This window comes from Oreochromis aureus, linkage group 15 (genome assembly GCF_013358895.1).
Source record: "Oreochromis aureus strain Israel breed Guangdong linkage group 15, ZZ_aureus, whole genome shotgun sequence".
Classification (NCBI taxonomy): Eukaryota; Metazoa; Chordata; class Actinopteri; order Cichliformes; family Cichlidae; genus Oreochromis; species Oreochromis aureus.
The window spans coordinates 23,393,849-23,411,701 of NC_052956.1; the positions used below are offsets into that span (position 1 = coordinate 23,393,849).

The 17,853-nt window shown below is 40.4% G+C and overlaps 1 protein-coding gene across 2 annotated transcripts in view; it reads left to right on the forward strand.

The window, feature by feature from the left end:
* Nucleotides 1–17,853, forward strand: part of LOC116329513 (serine/threonine-protein kinase D3) — a 54,301-nt gene that overhangs the window by 2,308 nt on the left and 34,140 nt on the right. Inside the window, exon 2 of one of the 2 annotated variants that reach the window (XM_031751543.2) lies at nt 936–1,596. In XM_031751543.2, the coding sequence (XP_031607403.1) occupies nt 1,300–1,596 (297 nt within the window). In that variant the 5' untranslated portion in view covers nt 936–1,299. Of the gene's footprint in view, nt 1–932; nt 1,597–17,853 lie in introns of both variants that reach the window. The other variant, XM_031751544.2, reaches the window with a different exon arrangement.

Below are 17,853 nucleotides of genomic sequence, written 5' to 3' on the forward strand. Positions count from 1 at the left end.
CAGTCACTAATTTCAGGTCATATTTAATAAAATTGCTGAAGTTCATTTTGTAAATTACGATCGTTATTGGAGTCAAGAAGGAGGATTATCCAGGATGTGCTCATTGGCCAATGACCTGTAAACTCACGCATCACTAGGCTCACTTGTCATGCCCAAATCCTCAGTAAGGAGGCTTCTCTTCTTCCATCTTTTCTTTACAGTCAGGTGGGCTTCATGCTGAGGGACCAGTCGTCAATGCCTGCATCTTTAATAAAAACCATGTTTATGAATAAATTTAAAGGTACAACAGAACAGGCTTTTGTGACGGCTACAAGAGATTGGAAGTTTTACAAATTTGTCTTTAACCTCGACATAAACAATTTAAATCATTTACATTTTCATGGAACTAATGACTTATTGAAAATTAGCTGTGCATAACACACCTGCACCGTTTTCCACTTGCGTATTTATGGTCATTTATTTTTTATTTTCACATGTATTTAAGCTTAATATGTTAAGATAAGATTTCACAATATTTAGACATTCATATTTTGATATTGATGTTAAGAACTGTTCTGCAGTTGTTCTGATGACGCCACATGAAAGGACCCGGCTTTCGAGCGTATATTGTTATATTGTTGTGACGTTTCCTTTCATCTTTCCCAGTCTGTGCACTGTGACCTTTAGCATAGGTAAAGATGTAAAAGTGCGCCCCCTCTGTGGCATTACACAAACATTTTAAGATGGAATAGTTCAGTTAATCATTACATCATTAAGTTAATGATTGCGCTTTAACCTCTTGAGTATAAACATTTTTATTTAGCTTCTCCAGTAAGGATTTCAGTGCCACCAAAGTTGACGTCTATTTATGTGCAAGTTTCTTACAGATTTTAAAGTTTGAGAGATTTTATTTTTTCCTGACTGATTCATCTTTCCTCTGTCTTTATTTCTAGCAGATGTTTTGAGTGAAAGCAGCAGAGACGGGGAAGATCTGCTGCATTTCATCGTTGTTTTCTTGCTCCCGATCAGCAGTCTCATCCAGCAGGTCAGAGGATTTATTGAGGATTTAACTGCGTTATAAAACTCTTTAAAGGCGATCTCCCCGAGAGCTCGGGCTTTTACTTCAGTCTATTTTTCTTCTGGTTGGCCTCAGAGATGCTCTGCAGTGAAAGGAAGCTTTATTCGCAGGATTTCAGTGCTGAAAAATTGGGACAAATGATTGGACGCACGACGCTCTGCTGACCGTTTTTTCATTTTTTTCAATTTTGGATGTTCACCTTCGAGGTCGTTCTCCCACCACCACGTCACAGATAGCAGACAATGTCTACCGATAACAGCCCGCCGCCCCTGCCAGCTTCTCCGAGGTCGTTCCATGCCCTACCTCATCACCCGGCCCCACCCACCCCATCACCTTCCCCCAGCCCGCCGGCCACCATCTGCAGCCGGCTTTCCAACGGCAGCCAGTCGGCGCCCAGCCCCACGAACTCGCGGGGCTCGTTCCACGGCATCTCCTTCCTGCTTCAGATCGGACTCACAAGGGAGGCGGTCACCCTCGACCCCGGAGATGTGTCGCTGTCCTCCGTCAGGGAGCTCGTCTGCTCCATCGTGGATCAGAAGGTAAAACCAAAGGGTTTTTTTCTGTACGCTTTCCTTTTTTTCCTCTTTTTTTAATCCACAACCTTAAAGCAGAAGTTTTCAGAATTTAACTAGCATGTCTCACCTTCAGGATTCAAAAAAGTTCACATCCCACATCCACCCAATTAGTTGTATAGAAATGAGGCTCAGCACCTTAGCATCCCTTTGTTCTCCTCACCCCACCTGCAGAGGCTCAGTGCCACACAACTTTCTTTTTACCTTTCTTATAAACTTATTGGTCAAAGGTCGGAGTTCAGGCACCGGTTTGCCACACAAGTTGAGCAGGTGACCATAGGCTGCAGGGCTGAACACAGCGACACAGGTTTGATTCTGAGCTGAGGCTCTTTGGTGACTGTCTAAACCCACCCTGTTAGTTGTCACTGCACTATTTAATAAGCAGTCCTAAAGAATATTTTAAAAAATCCGGGGTGTGTGTGTGCACATAAATAAGCATGATTCGATTCCTTGGATCAAAGTAAGGCTCAAGCATGCCGATGCTGCTTTCCACCCCAGTGTAGAACCCGCTCGCTGCTGAGGAAGCCACAGAGGGGAGAGTTTCCAAACCAGCAGGATGCCGGTCTGTTTGCTGTACCTCTTTTCCTGATTACCTTAAGAGCTTTAAGGAGAGAGTGCTATTTGGAGGAAGTCGTAACAATTATAATCTGTGCTGACCAACAACAATCCCAGCGACTGAGAAAACACAACCGCGGCACGTCTACGTGAATGGAAAACTGTTCTGAAGAAAGTGTTTTCCTCCTTTGGTCAGCCTATAGAAGGAAAACTCACAGCGTGTCATTCAGTCTTTCTAATTCACGGCATCAACATCTCCTCCTTTTTTTTTCTTTTCTTTTTTTTTTTCTTTTTTTTTCCCCTTCCCTGCCCTGCTGGAATCATCTTTTCTAATCGTCGTGTGTTGAGCCTGTCACATTCTGCACTTCAACAGATCTGAACTTTGGCCGCGATATCTGCTAGAGCTCGTGAGCTGCAAGCATTTGATTGCATTTTTGGAGGAAGGAGTGTTAAATGTTCTCCTGCAGTGATGAGTTAATAATGATTAGTCCGCTCCCTGTCCAGTGACTCTGTCAATCTCTGCATGATCTCCAGCTCCATCTTCTTGGTAGTCATCACTGAGCTCGGAGACACATGAACTGCTCCTTACCTGTTTCTTGTTCGAATGGTCGTCCAGCTCACAGGGGATTTCCCAAATACACTAAGTGTTACTGTGGGTAGGTGCATTCCAAGACAGTCGATTAGAGCCTGTCTAAAGAAGCGGCTTAATAATATGAAGGACCATCAAAACAAATGAGAACCGAAGCACTGGGGTGAGATATTTAGAAGGTAGTTTGCAAACTAGGTGGGAATTGTGCTTGTTTAGAGACTGCTGCAAACCCCCACAGGCAAGAAGTTAATCCTATGTGGACACAAATAATTATCAAGTGTGTTGACTTGTGCACGAAGCCCAGTGTTAATGGTCTGATGCCAAAAAACCCTTAAGTGGTCCTTGCGTGGTTGCAGACGGTGATATACAAATATACGAGTCCATCGCATAGCGACCAAGGCAGGCATCATTCTGTCAGACACATCTAAAAATAAAACCCAAAAAAATTGCTGAAATCTGTCGCCAAATATAAGAAAAGTGGGCAGGCCGTCACTGTTAGACGCACTCGGGGAAGCATTCAACTTTGTGTCAGAGCTTCTTCGCAAGCTTCTTGTTTCCGCTCTGAGCCTCACCTTATCTCTCACCATCTACTGGTTTTCTGGTTTTTACCACTGCTGAACGTACCACCTGCGTTTACATCACTAAATGCGTTTCCCAGCAGGCTACAACACGCACTCACAGACACACAAACCCAAATGAACACGCACTGTTTGCAGCAAGTTTGCAGGGCATGATGGGTTGGAGATTAAAACGTAGTGATGCTCTCATTTTTAACTTCTTGCTGCAGACGCGTTTCCAGCACTGGTTGGGTTGTGCGAGCACATCCAGTCTGTTAGGCTGTATTTGTTTGCAGCTTGTCAGTGGCTGAGCTCCTCAGCAGAGGAAAAGTCTTTTTCACAGGGAATGTCACTTCCTGGTTGGCATTGCTGTGTCAGCGGCTGCACTTCCTGTTTCACAGTCGTGTGTTTGGGGTTGGAGGAGCAGCAGGGTGGTCAAAGTGAAAGAAAGTGATAAAACAGCCAGCTGATAGCCTGTATTTATTGTTATTGCACATACTGGCGACCAAAGGAGTGTTTTTTGTGCACATTATTTGGCCTAAATGGCAAAAAATGTGCACAAAGAAAACACTGAAACATGCGTACGTCCAGGTCTCACCACTTCTGTGATATGAAGACACAGCTGCTATGAGGAAGTTGATTTCCAATTTTTAACATGAAAATGAAGTGATGGAGGCTTTGACTCTCGTGCATTCTCACAGTTTAGCCGACAAAATCAAAATCATGTTTGAATATTTGTTTAAAAAGCTCCACACGGGTGCAAAATTTCTTTAAAATCTCTTCATTTCTCACTGTCAGGTCTAAGCATTGAGATTTTTAAGATTCTTTCTTTTAATAAAAATGGAAAATAATCAAGTTTTATTTGTATAGCATAACAGAATAAAATAGTAAATCGAGAAAAAGAACCCCTCTCAACTCGCCACATCATTCCTGTTCTGCAACAGCTTCACTGGCTCCCAATTAAACTTCAGATTTCTCCTACAGACATTCAACCTCACCATCTCTGTCGGACCTTAGATCTTCTTCCTCCCTCCACCTGACTGTTCCCTCTGCCAGTCTATGTTATGGGACCAGACCATGAAGGGCTTTAAAAGTAATGAGTAAAATCTTAAAATAAATTACAGGAGTTCTAAGGAGCCAGTGTAGAGTCATTAAAACTGGTGTAATATGTTTACGTTTCTCAGTTTTTGTAATAGTGTTTGCACTTTGCTTTATGACTGATACTCTTTGGAAAGTCATTACAATAATCTAAACAAAAGGAAAAAAGCATGGATGAGGGTCTGTGTCACTAAACCTGAGCGCTGAATGGATCCTTGCAGTATTCTTAAGGTGGTCGTAGCATGATTTTGTCTCTCAAAGATGAGATTAGAATCAAAGATGGGCACAAGCTTCAACAATGAAGCAATACGCCTGCTGGCAACATGATTTTCAAATATGTCTAAAAGAAACGGGGAAAAAATGAGAACTACAGTCATACCTGTCCACTGAAGTTCACTTGTTAGGGTGGGGGTTATGGTCTGATGTGGACACGGACACTGATGGAGCAAATATTCTGTTGTGCAATTTATGGAATATTTGTTGACAGCTTTATAGCGTACTACAGTGATTTTCAAACACGCAGACGTGTATTTATACCATCGCTACTCCTTCTGAAGTTTTCAGATAAAGCCACATTTGATAGCTTGTTTCCAGTATCTGCTAATATGTATCATCACACCTACAGCGTTAGTTTTCTGTGGTTTCCCCCACACAAAAGCCTTTTTTTTTTCATCCCCTCGCTAAGAATCACACCTGTTTAAAGTCTGCTAATGTAGTAAATATGCATGTAATTTGTTGGTGCAGACATTTTCTCAGAATTCAAGGGCAAAGCTGAATTTACTGGCCTGCTGCAGTCAGTCAGCATATGTAGGCAGATATCAGCCGACAAACTGCAAACAAAACATGAGGTCTAGGTGTCACAACTGAGAAAAAGAAATTGTGACATGTGCAGCAGGAAAAGAAGAAGTGAAAACGGGAAATAAAGTGACTGCAGAGGATTTTTCCAGCTCTTGCAGAATCTTCCTCTCTTCTCTGCCACCTGGGAATCTCTGTGCATCTGCATTTAAAAAAAAAAAAAAATTCATAGAAATGCATGTAGAGACTGACCTGCTTGCCCACTCCTGCCTCCAGGTTAATAATAATAATAGATTAAAAAAATATTGCAACTACAAAAATGTTTTATTTGCTTAAACTACAGTATAATTTATAGTGTCATTTCTTTCTTTGGCTGATTGAAAACCCAAAGTAGATGTTCCAGCAGGAACGCTTAAAGAGGCGAAGAGGTGGAAACTGGTCTCGTTTGGTTTGTGCCGAAAATGACTCGATCACTGGAATTTCTCAACTTTTTTCCTCCTTTTGCATCCACATCATAAGCTGAGAGCTCCGTCTGTGGGCGGGTGGATGCATCTGCTCTGATTTACTGTAGTCCTGCCACTGCCGTGTGTGTGTGTGTGTGTGTGTGTGTGTGTGTGTGTGTAGGAGGCCAGAGGAGTCGTGGCAAAGTATAGGGAAGTTCCCCTCCTCTGCAGGTCGCCTTGCTACACCCTCATCCCATACCACCCTCACCATACACACACAGTCCCATCCTGGATTGTGAAACGCTGAAACCGCAATATTTTTAATCATCACTGAGCAGGCGATAAGCAGCGATAAGGTCGCAGAGAATTTTTCTCCTACAGCTTTCAAAACTTTACGGAGCTTTGCAGCCTCCTGGTTTTGGTCTTGCAGCATTTTTTAGTTGATGTGTCGCATCAGCGGCAAGTTAGCAAAGGAGCAGCAGCAGCATGCATGGAGTTGTAGGAGACTTGTATTCTGACTTTCAGTCTTATAATCTGTCACTTTTTCAGAATTGCAAAGAGTCTCCTTTACTGTGAGTGCAATAACGAACAAGCAGGCCGGGCACAGAGGTACTGAAGGGTTAACCAGTTCATCTCTGAAAAAGGCAGCGTTAGGGGCTTGTTTTGCTTTTAATTAACTGAATTAAAGATCTATTAGAAAGGACCGTTTTCAGTCACCATAAGTAAGTTTACCTGTAGTGTTCTGCAAGGTTCGATTTTAGGTCCTCTTTTATTTTCTACTGATTTTCTACACAGATGGAGTTTTCCTTGAGACTTGGTGATCCTAAAAACCCAGCCTCTGTTTCAAACTTAATACCTCAAAGTCACAGTAACCTGTTACCATCAGAGCTCTTGTGTCAGAAACTCAGGAGTTTGATTTGGTTGAGCTCTCAGCTTTAAACCAACACACTTTAAAATAAATAAATACATTTAAAAAAAATCCAGACCTGCTTCCTCTACATTTGAATAATCTTGAGAATAACACCAATGCTTTCACAGTCATACCTGGGGAAAGTCATCTGTACATTTATCTCTCAGGGCTTGACTCATTGTAACTGCCTCCTTTGTGGTGTGAACAAAAAAGTCACTCTCGCCTCCAGCTGGTGCAAAAAGCAACAGTTCAGCTTCTTACTCACTCTAGCAGACGGTGTTACATCACCCTGATTCTGGTCTGGCTTTCTTCTCTTTACTGATATCTTTTAAAGCACATCTGGGTGTGGAGCTACAGAGTAGAAATATCTGCCTCATACGAGCCATCGCTCACCTTAGACCTCATGTGGGGTCCTGCTGTCTGCTCCCAAGTCTGGAGGATACTGCTTGCTGTTAGCATTACTGTTAACAGTAATTAGAGGAATTTTCCTTTAAAGACAAATTGGCCTTTAGTACAAAATGCACAGAGAATACTTGATCTCCATTTGCTTCATCATTTGTGACCACTGTGAAAGTTGCAAGCATTAATATGGATCAGGAATGAGGAAACTCCTTTAAATCTCCCCTTTTAAACACATTTTTATTGACTTGCTTTTGGGTGATGTCTTCTTACTATCTGGTTATCTTTTAGTTGTCTTGCTTACTGCCTGCCTCAAATCTTCAAATGTCCTAAATAGTTTTTTTCCTTTTAAATTTTGTGCAACTTTAGTGTTTAGCTCTTTATAAATCTTCTGTTTGGGTGTCCTTCTGTTGCATACGTGTCAAAGCACTTTGCAAACTCTATTTAATTGTAAATCATTATATGGCTAATAATTTTGAGTGTCTTGACAGGTCTGTGAGAAGTGCAAACATGAAAGGAACTGATAGTAGATGGCTAGATAATTTGTGGCATTGTTAGTGGTTGCGTTTGTTTGTTTTGACAGTTTTACACTGTTGAAGCCTGCTGCTGTCTCTGTTTACCTCAACCCCACCAAGCTCTGCTAGCATTTTAAGGGGCTGCTCAGAAAGGCCTCCCCCTGATTAGGTGCTTTTCTTCTAACCTGAAAAGACCCTGAATCTGGCCCTATAGGGGGCATTTTCAAACCTGAACCAGCCCACCAGTTCCTGCACTGGAAAGCACCCTATTAACGTACTTAATCCCAGCACTAACAGCCCTTCATCACTCAGCACATCCTACAGCAATTTATGAAGCTTAAAACTTTTAAAACGGGCAGCTTCGGTGGGGTGAATAAAAATAATACTGTCTGTATTATTTCAAAATTTGGATAATGTTTTGGATAATGTGATATTTACACACAGTTACAGTTTGAACTTCACTAACCTGGATTATGACCTCTTAATGTTTCTCAGGTTGTTGTGATCACATCCAAATGCTTCTAAATTTCGCATTTGAATGTTAGAAAACTTGAAAAAGTCATGTTAGGTTATTTGACAGTGACCAGTGGTTCATGTGTTAAATTTCTTCCTCAGCAACAATAACCAGCATTACAAAACTATGTGCTTGCTTTTAATAAAGGATATCCTTTAAAGCAGTGTCTCTTTGTTGTGTCCTCTACTCTGCTGGTTTCCATGGCTGCCAAGGCCAGGTGGTGCTTCAGGTGGAGACGTGAATGTTAGTAGCACAGGTATGTGAGAGAGGGAGTCAGTGTTATGGTGCTTTTAAATACTTGCAACTCTCGTAGTCGTTGTAAATCTTCAGGTGCGCAGCTCATGTCACCCCAAACACAGAATATACATGTTGTTTACACCAAAGGCAAATGGTGATTAACACAAAATGCATGAAGAGAATCATTTTTATGGAAAAATCACAAATTAATGTTCATTTTGCTAGCAGCAACCTTCAGTAGTTTTAAAACATGAAACTAATGCATAAATGCCAAAACTGCAGTTCCTCTAACTTCCACTCCAGTAGTGAGTCAGTCTTCATAGACTATTTTAAAATAGCCTCAAACAGCAAAAGCAAACATGTTTACAGCTACAAATATGGTTCTTGAGGATGTATATTTCTTTTAAATTACTCATATGCAGGACTTAGGACATGCTTTTAGCTTTTTTCCACATGTAACTGCTCAGTTTGGTTTGACTTGACTCAGTTTTTAGGGTTTTCCACTAGTACCAGGTACTTTTTTTTTTTTTTTAGTACTTACTTGGCTGGGGTTCCAAGTGATCTGTGGACGTCCAAAAATGTGATTGCATGCCACCGATTGGCTAGTCAGTGGTGTCACTCGATGATTGATGACAGCATCTCCTTCATGAAAATTAAAAGCACCATTTTTGAAATCCAGAAACCCAAACCAACACGGAAGTCCCCGAGTTTGACAAAAAGCCACTGATCGAGCAGCAGGTATACCATCGCCTCAACAAACATCCTCCATTGTTGTGGTGCTCGTGTCGCAAATCAATAACATCACTGGACTTTCGGCTGTGTTGCTATAATGACCCCACGCTTATTATGTCCTACTCTATCCTAATGGAAAACAATCAAAACTGAGTCACATCCTGTTAAGTTTAATAGGTACAAGTGGAAAAGAGCTAGTAGACTAGCCGCCGTATCACCAGTTGTAACCGCTAGCTGTCTGCATGGCTTCACCTTTTGACCCCTCTGCTATGTTTGTTTGTGTGTTTGGTTCTTGTTAGAGTGTTTTAATGGAATTATCTGACTTTTAATATGGTTAAAACTGTGCTTAAGTTTTAATGAGTAAAATACTAGTGTGTAAGCAGACTGTTTGTTGCAAATGAATATTGGCTGATAACTTAGCACTCCACCCTCTGGTCCAGATGTGGTCACTTCTGACTATAAAAACCAACATGGTGGTTTCCAAAATGCTAATTATGGGTCTTCAAGATGTAGAATCCAAAAGTCTCTGCTATAAACTGTGCAGATGGTCTGTGTTGGCCAAAAAAGAAATGGGGTAAAATATTGACTTTACTCTTAAATTTCAAGGTTTTACTGTTTTTAAAGTGAAATAAAAGCCATTTAAAGCACTGTGACAGGTTCCGTCATATATCTCTGTAATAAATCCGCTACATGTGGGTCTAGAGGTCTGCACTCTCGCCTCAAAGCAAGAAGGTTGTGGGTTTAAATCTGATTCATAGTTGGCTGAAGGTGCAGGTACATAAAGCAGTGGGGTGGGCATGAAGTAATAAATAAAATAATTTCTTTGGTGCTTTTTTATTTAAAAAAAAAAAAAAAAAAAGTCTACTTTTGCCCCATAAAATACATAATTATCACCAGAAATTCAAGACTAGTATAAAGGTGAAAGACTAAATTATTTTCTGTGTACCTGTTCCCACGATCATCAGATGATTTGAGCGTTGAGTAAGGATTTGGGTTAGGGAAGTAGTGCTTGTGGGTTATGGTTAGGGTGTCTCCAGGAAATGAATGCATAGTGGATGTAATGTGTCTCTGAAATGACCCGGCTGCTGTCTTTGTGTCAGATTTATAGAGCTTCACGTGCGTCTGGTTCTGCTTTTATATGAATATCATTAATCTCATTGCGGGGCTGAGTGCATCTGCACATATGCTTCATTTTCACCAACATGTTGTTAAAATGCACAAAGGATTTAAATCACCTAAATCAATAAATGACTTGATGACTTTATTATTATTGTGCTATCTACTGTACAATATAAAGCACCTTGAGGCGACTTTTGTTGTGATTTGGCGCTATATAAATAAAATTGAATTGAATTGAATTGAAATTGATGTCAATTAAAAATTAATGCAGTTAAGTGCAGAAAAATAATCTAACATTTTATGATTTTATATTTATCAATTAATCCCTCTTTATATTGACTTTATAATTTTTTTCACATTTGTTTTGTTCATTCATATTTTTTCCTCCCTATTTTTTGTTTACATCATTTGTTTTCATTTGTTTTAATTTATCTACATACATTTTACGTCTTTAAAAAAAATCCCTGTTCTCTCCCGATTCAGTATGCAGATGAGATGGCTATTACAGGGTAGATAAACTAACAAGCAAACCCACAAGCAACGCATTTAAGGAGGAACTGGATTAGAAATGAGTGCCTCAGCGGGATAGCTTGGAGACAAAGCTAAAGAGGAAAGGGTGAGATGGTTTGGAGGTGGGATATATTGGACAAAGGATGATGAAGATTGAGGTGCCAGGCAAGAGGAAAAGAGGAAGAGATAAGTGGAGATTCATGGATTACATAATATCCTTAGGGATTAATAAAGTATTCTGATTCTGATGTAGTGAAGGAGGACATGCAGAGGGTTGTTGTACCAGAAGAGGATATAGGAGGCAGATGTTGGCGACCCCTAAAGGGAATGTCTGAAAAGAAAAAAAACATAATGAAATGATTTATTTGTGTATTGTTGTGGATTTTGGCAGTTTTGGCCCTCTGTAGAAGCTCTACAGACACACATTCATTTTCATATTAAAAACCTCTTTGATAGATATTAGATGGTGGGTGAGAAGAGCAGCCAAAGATCGAGCTCAGGCTAATATCCTACAGCAGCAAGATAGATGTCTTCACCCAAAACTGGTTTTTTGTTTTTGTTTTTTTAGGGGATCACATGATTCTACAGGGTAAGAAAAATTTAAATTTCCAAGGTTTTTCTTTTAATAAGGTAAAGAAGAAAATTACGGGCCCCACTACAGAACCCTGTGGAACTCCATAGTTCCAGGTGTGTTTCAAGTGCATAAGAGTAGATGGCTTATGTACATAAATTATTTACACAAACAAAATCAATCTGCTCTCCATATGCAGTACATACAGACAGTGTAAACGGGTTACTACATAATCCAAAAAATATATAATTATAAACGGCAATCATAGGGCTACACTAGGGTGGTTTAAAAAAAATGAGGAAGTCAAAATCCAGAAGTTAAATCAATTAAAGAAATGTAAAATAAGATTAAAATTCATAATATAAGAAAAAAAACTATTTTAATGTGGTTTAAAGTTTGGAACATGCCAACCTTGATTATGATGCTTAGACAGCATGGAGCATATATGGTAAACGTGTGTTCACCTGTCTTGGTGCAGAGCTGCGAGTAACCAGGAGGCCTGATCCAGATGACCTGAGCAGGGTCGCAGCGTACGAGCACATCTGAGACCATGCAGGGTCTCAAAACCAAGAATTACAAGTTTGACTGCTCAATTTTACAGGAAGCCTGTGCAATGACCTCACTACAGGTGATCAGTGGTCACACTTACTTCTTTGAACTAAACCAAACTCAACAGTGTTTAGTATGACTCACACAATGTAGTTCCTTTTATCCCAGTAATGTTTTCCAGTCTCAGTAATAAACTGCAGAAATGGGTCCATTGTTTGAGCCTGTGAGAAGCTCATTAATGACTTTCGCCTGGGCTCTTTCTCTGCTGATACACTCTTCAAATAAGCCTTTATGTTTCATTTCCAGGTTTTTCCAGGATTTTATAAATTCTTAATAATAAGCAAGGTACAGATGACTTAATAAGAAGTTTAATTGCAGCCAATGTGCACCAAGGCTCAGCATATAAATAAAATTAAATAAGGATTATTTTGAATAGAGAATAAAGCAAAGTCACTATACTAGAGTCCAAAAAAAAAACTGAAGCCAGGAATGAATAGTTCAACTTGAATTAAATTAAAATATTAAAATTATATACTTTTATAAATGTTAGTGATTAAAAATGCTATTAAAGGAGTAAAGTGTTCAGTTTTAGTGTTTTAAATGTGAATGTGAGGAAGTTTAATCCTGTCACTTACTTCCTTTTATATAAGATGTTGAATTAAAACCCATTAACAGCAACTCTTTTTTAACTTTTAAAATCCCAGCTTAGCTTTTCGAGCTCCATTTGTCATCTCATTAGTCAAGAAAATCCCTTGAAAAGCACAAAGTTTCCAGCTTGAACTCTGATCCCGATCATCACACAGCTGCTGTCTGAAACTAAAAGTGTGTTATAAAATCTTTTATTTATTTTGTTGAGTGTCTCTTTAGATTTTGTGTCCTCGGATGCTTTAACTTCTCCGAACTGTCGAGTATTTTGTGTGAGCCCTAAACTCCCACGTTCAGTTTTCTCAATATGACTTTAGACCTCATGTTTTTGATATTAATTTAATTATTTAATATATAGTTATAGTTAATATACAATCTTATAGTTTTTTTGTTTTATAGTTTGTTTATAGATGTAATGAAAAGGTTTGAGTTTTGGAGCTAAGAAAGAATGTGAATAAGAATGTTGTTCGTTGATTGTCATTTAATTTTTGTTTAATTTTGTGTTGTTTAGTCCGTTATAACCGGTTCTGCACTGTGGTTAATCGATTACTGGTTGTTCTACGCTCCTGTGCTCAGTTATGACCACGAGGTGACCGAAGGCATGAGATCCAGAATATGAGCAGTGGAAATGGGCTTCCTCCAAAGGTTGAGGCACACACAGGGGACTAGGGTGGAGCTGCTGGTCCTCAATATCGAAAGTGCCAGTTTAGGTCGTTCGGCCACTTGACCAGAATGGCTCTTAGGTGACTCCTATGCGTCTACTGAGAAGAGTTCCCAGAGCAGCCACAGGACATGTTAGAGACATAGCGTCCCTCGGCTGGCTTGGGAAAGCCTTGGTTTCCCCTGGAAGAGCTGGAGGAGGTGACCGGGGAGACCCGGACCCTGGATAAGTGACCATTGTTCATGACGGGACAGTTTAGAGTTGCATTGGGCAGCATTTTTTTTTTCCTCAGAGGACCAGATTGGCTTAGATACAGTAAATGAAGAGTCAGATATTAACCAGCTAACATTAAACTTTAAGTGCTATAATTTATTAAAATCCATTAATGACAGATTTCTTCAAATTAAGCTGGGATACTTGTTTCAAAGTGTGATCAACGCGAAAAACCTAAATGCTTCCTACGTTTGTTTATTAATTGAAATGCACGCCTCCATCAGTAAATAAAGGACATGTTCATAGATGCAAATTATGGACAAATTTTTTTTTTTTTGTATTCACTTTTTTTGTTGTTGTTGTTTTCATCATTGCAACGGGCTTACTCTTATTTTGAAAGTTTTGGCCTAGAGACTACCTTTATCTCGGTAAAAGTGTGTGTTCCCCAAACAGTTGGTGAGGGGTTCCAGTAGCGCAGAGGGTGCTGCACTAAAAATCTCATGAGTATTTTGGCTTCTAGCAGATTATCTTGATCAACGGTGGTTTGAATGGAAGATGCCAGCCTGCTTTGCCAACTCTTCTGCGAGCAGCAGTGAAACTTGGACAAAGTGCAAACAGGAAATGGAAAGCGTTCACCTTAGCTGCTGCAAAAGGTGCAACTTTTACTTTAAAGGCAAACATCAGTACAAAGAAACGTATCACTGGGCTTATCTTACATTTATGTGGTATTATTACATTTTTATTTAACAAGGAAGAGAACCTCAAGAATTTAATTGACTCATTTGTATGATTTGCGATTCATTGCTTCCTGCGGCAACATGCAGTATACACGTTTTGTTTTTTGTGCTTTCCTGGCCAATCGCTGGGGCTCAATTAGCCCCTCTGGTGAGCTGCACTTCTGCTCCAGCTACTGCTAAACTGAGTAATAGTACTGAGTGAGAGGAGGAATGTTTGAGGTCGATGATTGAGAGGTGAATGTTTGCTTTTGGAGTTTGAGCGTCACCTTTAACCCCTCACATCGATCTCACACTTGGCATTTTCCTACCTGTTTTATGTAATTAGTATAGATAAGAGCAGAGCTGCCACCACTTTGCATGGACTCTGAGTCAAGTAAGACCCTTGTCTCTGACTACAGTTTGGCGAGGTGAGCTGTACGCTGGCCCGAGGCAACAACGAATGTCTGTGAGAAAAAAGGCACATGTTCCAGTCTCATATTCCCTGATCCAGATGTGCTAGACGAAATGTGTCTGCACAAGTGTTTCAACATCATTTTATATTAAAACGCATGTTTGCAAAGCGGTGAAAGAAGTATTTACACTGGAGGACAGTAGTAAAATCTGTAATAAATGTGTGAGGAGAGTTGTTTTGCCTGTAAATGTGTAGTCAGATCTGTTAATGTGTTCTCAGCTCTCTGCATGAGCTCATTTACCTGCCAGAAGCTTATCCGTGTCCAGCAGGAAGTTTTTATACATAACAGGCTTTTGCCTGCAATTGAAATAAAAGAAGTTGGGTAATTTTTCTCCTGAATTGAGTCTTGCAGGAAGTGCAGTGAAGACACCTGCCTGCAAGTTTGTTAAAATGGCAGATGATCAGCAGTAATAGCGTCTAATTACAACGCTGGTGTTCAACTGCTAAATGTCAGCACGTGAGTGACCTGGATACTGACCTTATTCACCTGCTTCCATTGTACCTGCCACTGTGATAAGAGCCAGGAAGTGGGTTTGTTTCCGTCTGGGCGATGTCGTGTGATCAGAAAAAGGAAATTGGTTTGCGTTTAATGTTTACTTAGCTCTGTGCAACCATGTCGAATCTAATCGGGATATCTGCAGCTCATTTACATCCAATTTGTCAGGTGAGATGACATCATGTGCAAGGATCACCCTGCCTGTGTCTGCTGCTCTCAAAAGGGGGCTTTATGTCCAGTTTTTAATGTCGAATGACCAAAGTTAGTGTGAGAAGTACTGGAACGGTGTCTGTGTTAGTGGGCTCGCTGGTAGGCAGATGTCTTCCTGTGCTTGACAGCATGATCTCTGAGGTCACCGTAAGTGGGGAAACTTGCCGCTTCCTTAATTAAAGTCCTGGCCATTAAAAGTGATGACTGAAAAACCACAGTGAAAGAAGGAGAAGTTAAAAAAATGTTGTAATATTAAACGTATTGGACTCGTGCCTCAAGTACAGAGGGCGAGTCATGCAAGAGATGTTAGACTGTGTGTATCAGAAAACTGCTAAAAATGATACTGTTAATGTTCAGAATGTACCCAGGCCGGCTTTGATTAGTTACTAAAGAATAAAATACAGTATATTAGTTTATTTAATTAATGAGCTGGGTGCTTGAGGTGGTTTAAGTGACTTTGAATGGTTGGTGGTATCAGACGGGCTGGTCTGAGATTTCAGAAACTGAAGATCTGCTGGGACTTTCCCAAATAATCAACTCTGGGTTTACAGAGAGTGATATATAAAAGACAAAATGTCCAGTGAGTGACAAAGGCCAGGCTGTTTAAGGTCATAGAAGGCAACAATAACTCAAAGAACTACTTATTACAATCAAGGTCTGCAGAAGAAGAACATGTCAGACTATAGCAGCAGAAGACCACACCATGTTCCGCTCCTGCTTTGGCACACTTTGGACATTTTGAGACCAAATGAGAATCGTGTAAACCCCACAGCCTACCCGAGTATTGCTGCTGACCACATCCATCCTTGTATGACCGCAGCGCACCCATCTTCTGATAACACATCATGTCACAAATCGTCTCAAACTCATTTCCCTAACATGACAATGACTTCTCTGTACTCAAACGGCCTCCACAGTCAGCAGATCTCATTCGAACAGAGCACCTTTGAGATGTGGTGGAACTGGAGATTCACATCAGGGATGTGCAGCCAGGAAATTTGAACCCAAAATCTCTAAAGGAATGTTTTCAGCACCGTGAATCTGTGCCAGAGAGAATTAAGGTGATCCTAGTATCCTGTAACTAATATAATGGCTACTGTTGTGGAGTAGAGATGAGCAGCTGTAACACCTCAGGTACATTTTTACAGCAGATTCGTGAGCTGAAGATTACAGTGGGGGATGTTACCTTTGGTCTCCTGCTGTATTATTCACCCACAGAGGGTTATTATTCATCAAACATTCCTGTTTCTTATGGTATAAAATAAAGACTTCAATACAAAAAGTTTTGCAAAGGCAGTGTGCAAACATAGACAAATTTTCACCATTACCCTTTGGTCTTCTGTGGTTTATCTGATGATGTTTTGGTCACAAACCATTAAATGGTAAATGGTAAATGGCCTGTATTTATATAGCGCTTTAATAGTCCCTAAGGACCCCAAAGCGCTTTACATATCCAGTCATCCACCCATCCACACACACATTCACACACTGGTGATGGCAAGCTACATTGTAGCCACAGCCACCCTGGGGCGCACTAAAATCGTCTGTGATCAACTTCAAATTCCATAATTCTGATCTGAAATGAGACGCAGAGCAGAATCTGCTGGTCCTTTTGCCTTCAGCTGGAGTTTGGGGAGCGTTTTGTGTTCTTTCTCTGTGGTTTTTCAGCAGATGTGTTTTTGATTTTGCCGTTTCTTTTCAGATCTGGTCACACTATCGGCTGTTTCCATTTATGTTTAAGAGATTGTAAAATCTGGAGTTTCTGCTGCAGTTGTGAACTTTTATCAGTAAAAAGTCGCAGCGCTGAAAGGCGTAAGCTCGTTTGTGAAATCTCAGCGCTGGGCGGCTTTGAGTTGGTGTCGAAACACTTTTTTTTTTTTTTTTTTTTTTTTTCTTTTAACTGTGGTCGTGTTGCTCCTGAATGAATGCAAAGGAAGCGGTGAGGTCAGTTTAACACACGCGGGGGTATCTGAGGAGGGAGGATGTTTTTGTAGTGTGTTTTTGTGTGCATGTTCTTCATGTTGTAATGAATCTGACACACACAAAGTGAGTCTCTGTAACGCATTTTGTGAGATTTTACTATGAAAATTGCTTTAAAGTTGGTCTCCAGTGACTGCGCTGTAGTCGATGTCCTCTAAACTGCAGGAAAACAAGTGGATGTGTTGTGGTCCGACTTTAGGCATCTTTGGAAAACGACTGTGGAATTTTATCGCTGTCATCGTTTACATTGCAGCGCTAAGATTTAAATAGAAAACGTGAATGAGAGCCACAGGAGCCAGCTTTACAAACCAGTTTGTTTATGGTTCTTGCCTTGGACTTTTTTCATCTATCTTTTTAAAATAGTAAAGAGCGCCCTAGTAAATTTGTAAATCCAGTAAATTTATACAAAGTTAGGGAACTTAGGCATAGTTACAGCAGGTGGTTGGTGCCATGCCCGACTCCGATAGGCCATCAAAGACCGCTTGGTTTGACCAATGTGCATGCCTCCCCGGTTAGGCCAAACATAGCCTGGCTTACCTCTTCAAGCGACATCATTAGTGCGATCGCTGTCCTACACTTCTTCGACAGATGGCTGGCTCTGCAGAAATCACTAATTAGTAAATATGTGAGAGGACAGTGTGTCACTTCTTCCTCAATTAATCTGCAAAATGCAAAAATCACGAAACCTGTGCTTTGCAAGCGTGCATTTGAAAAGCACCTGTCTGTGCGTCAAATAGA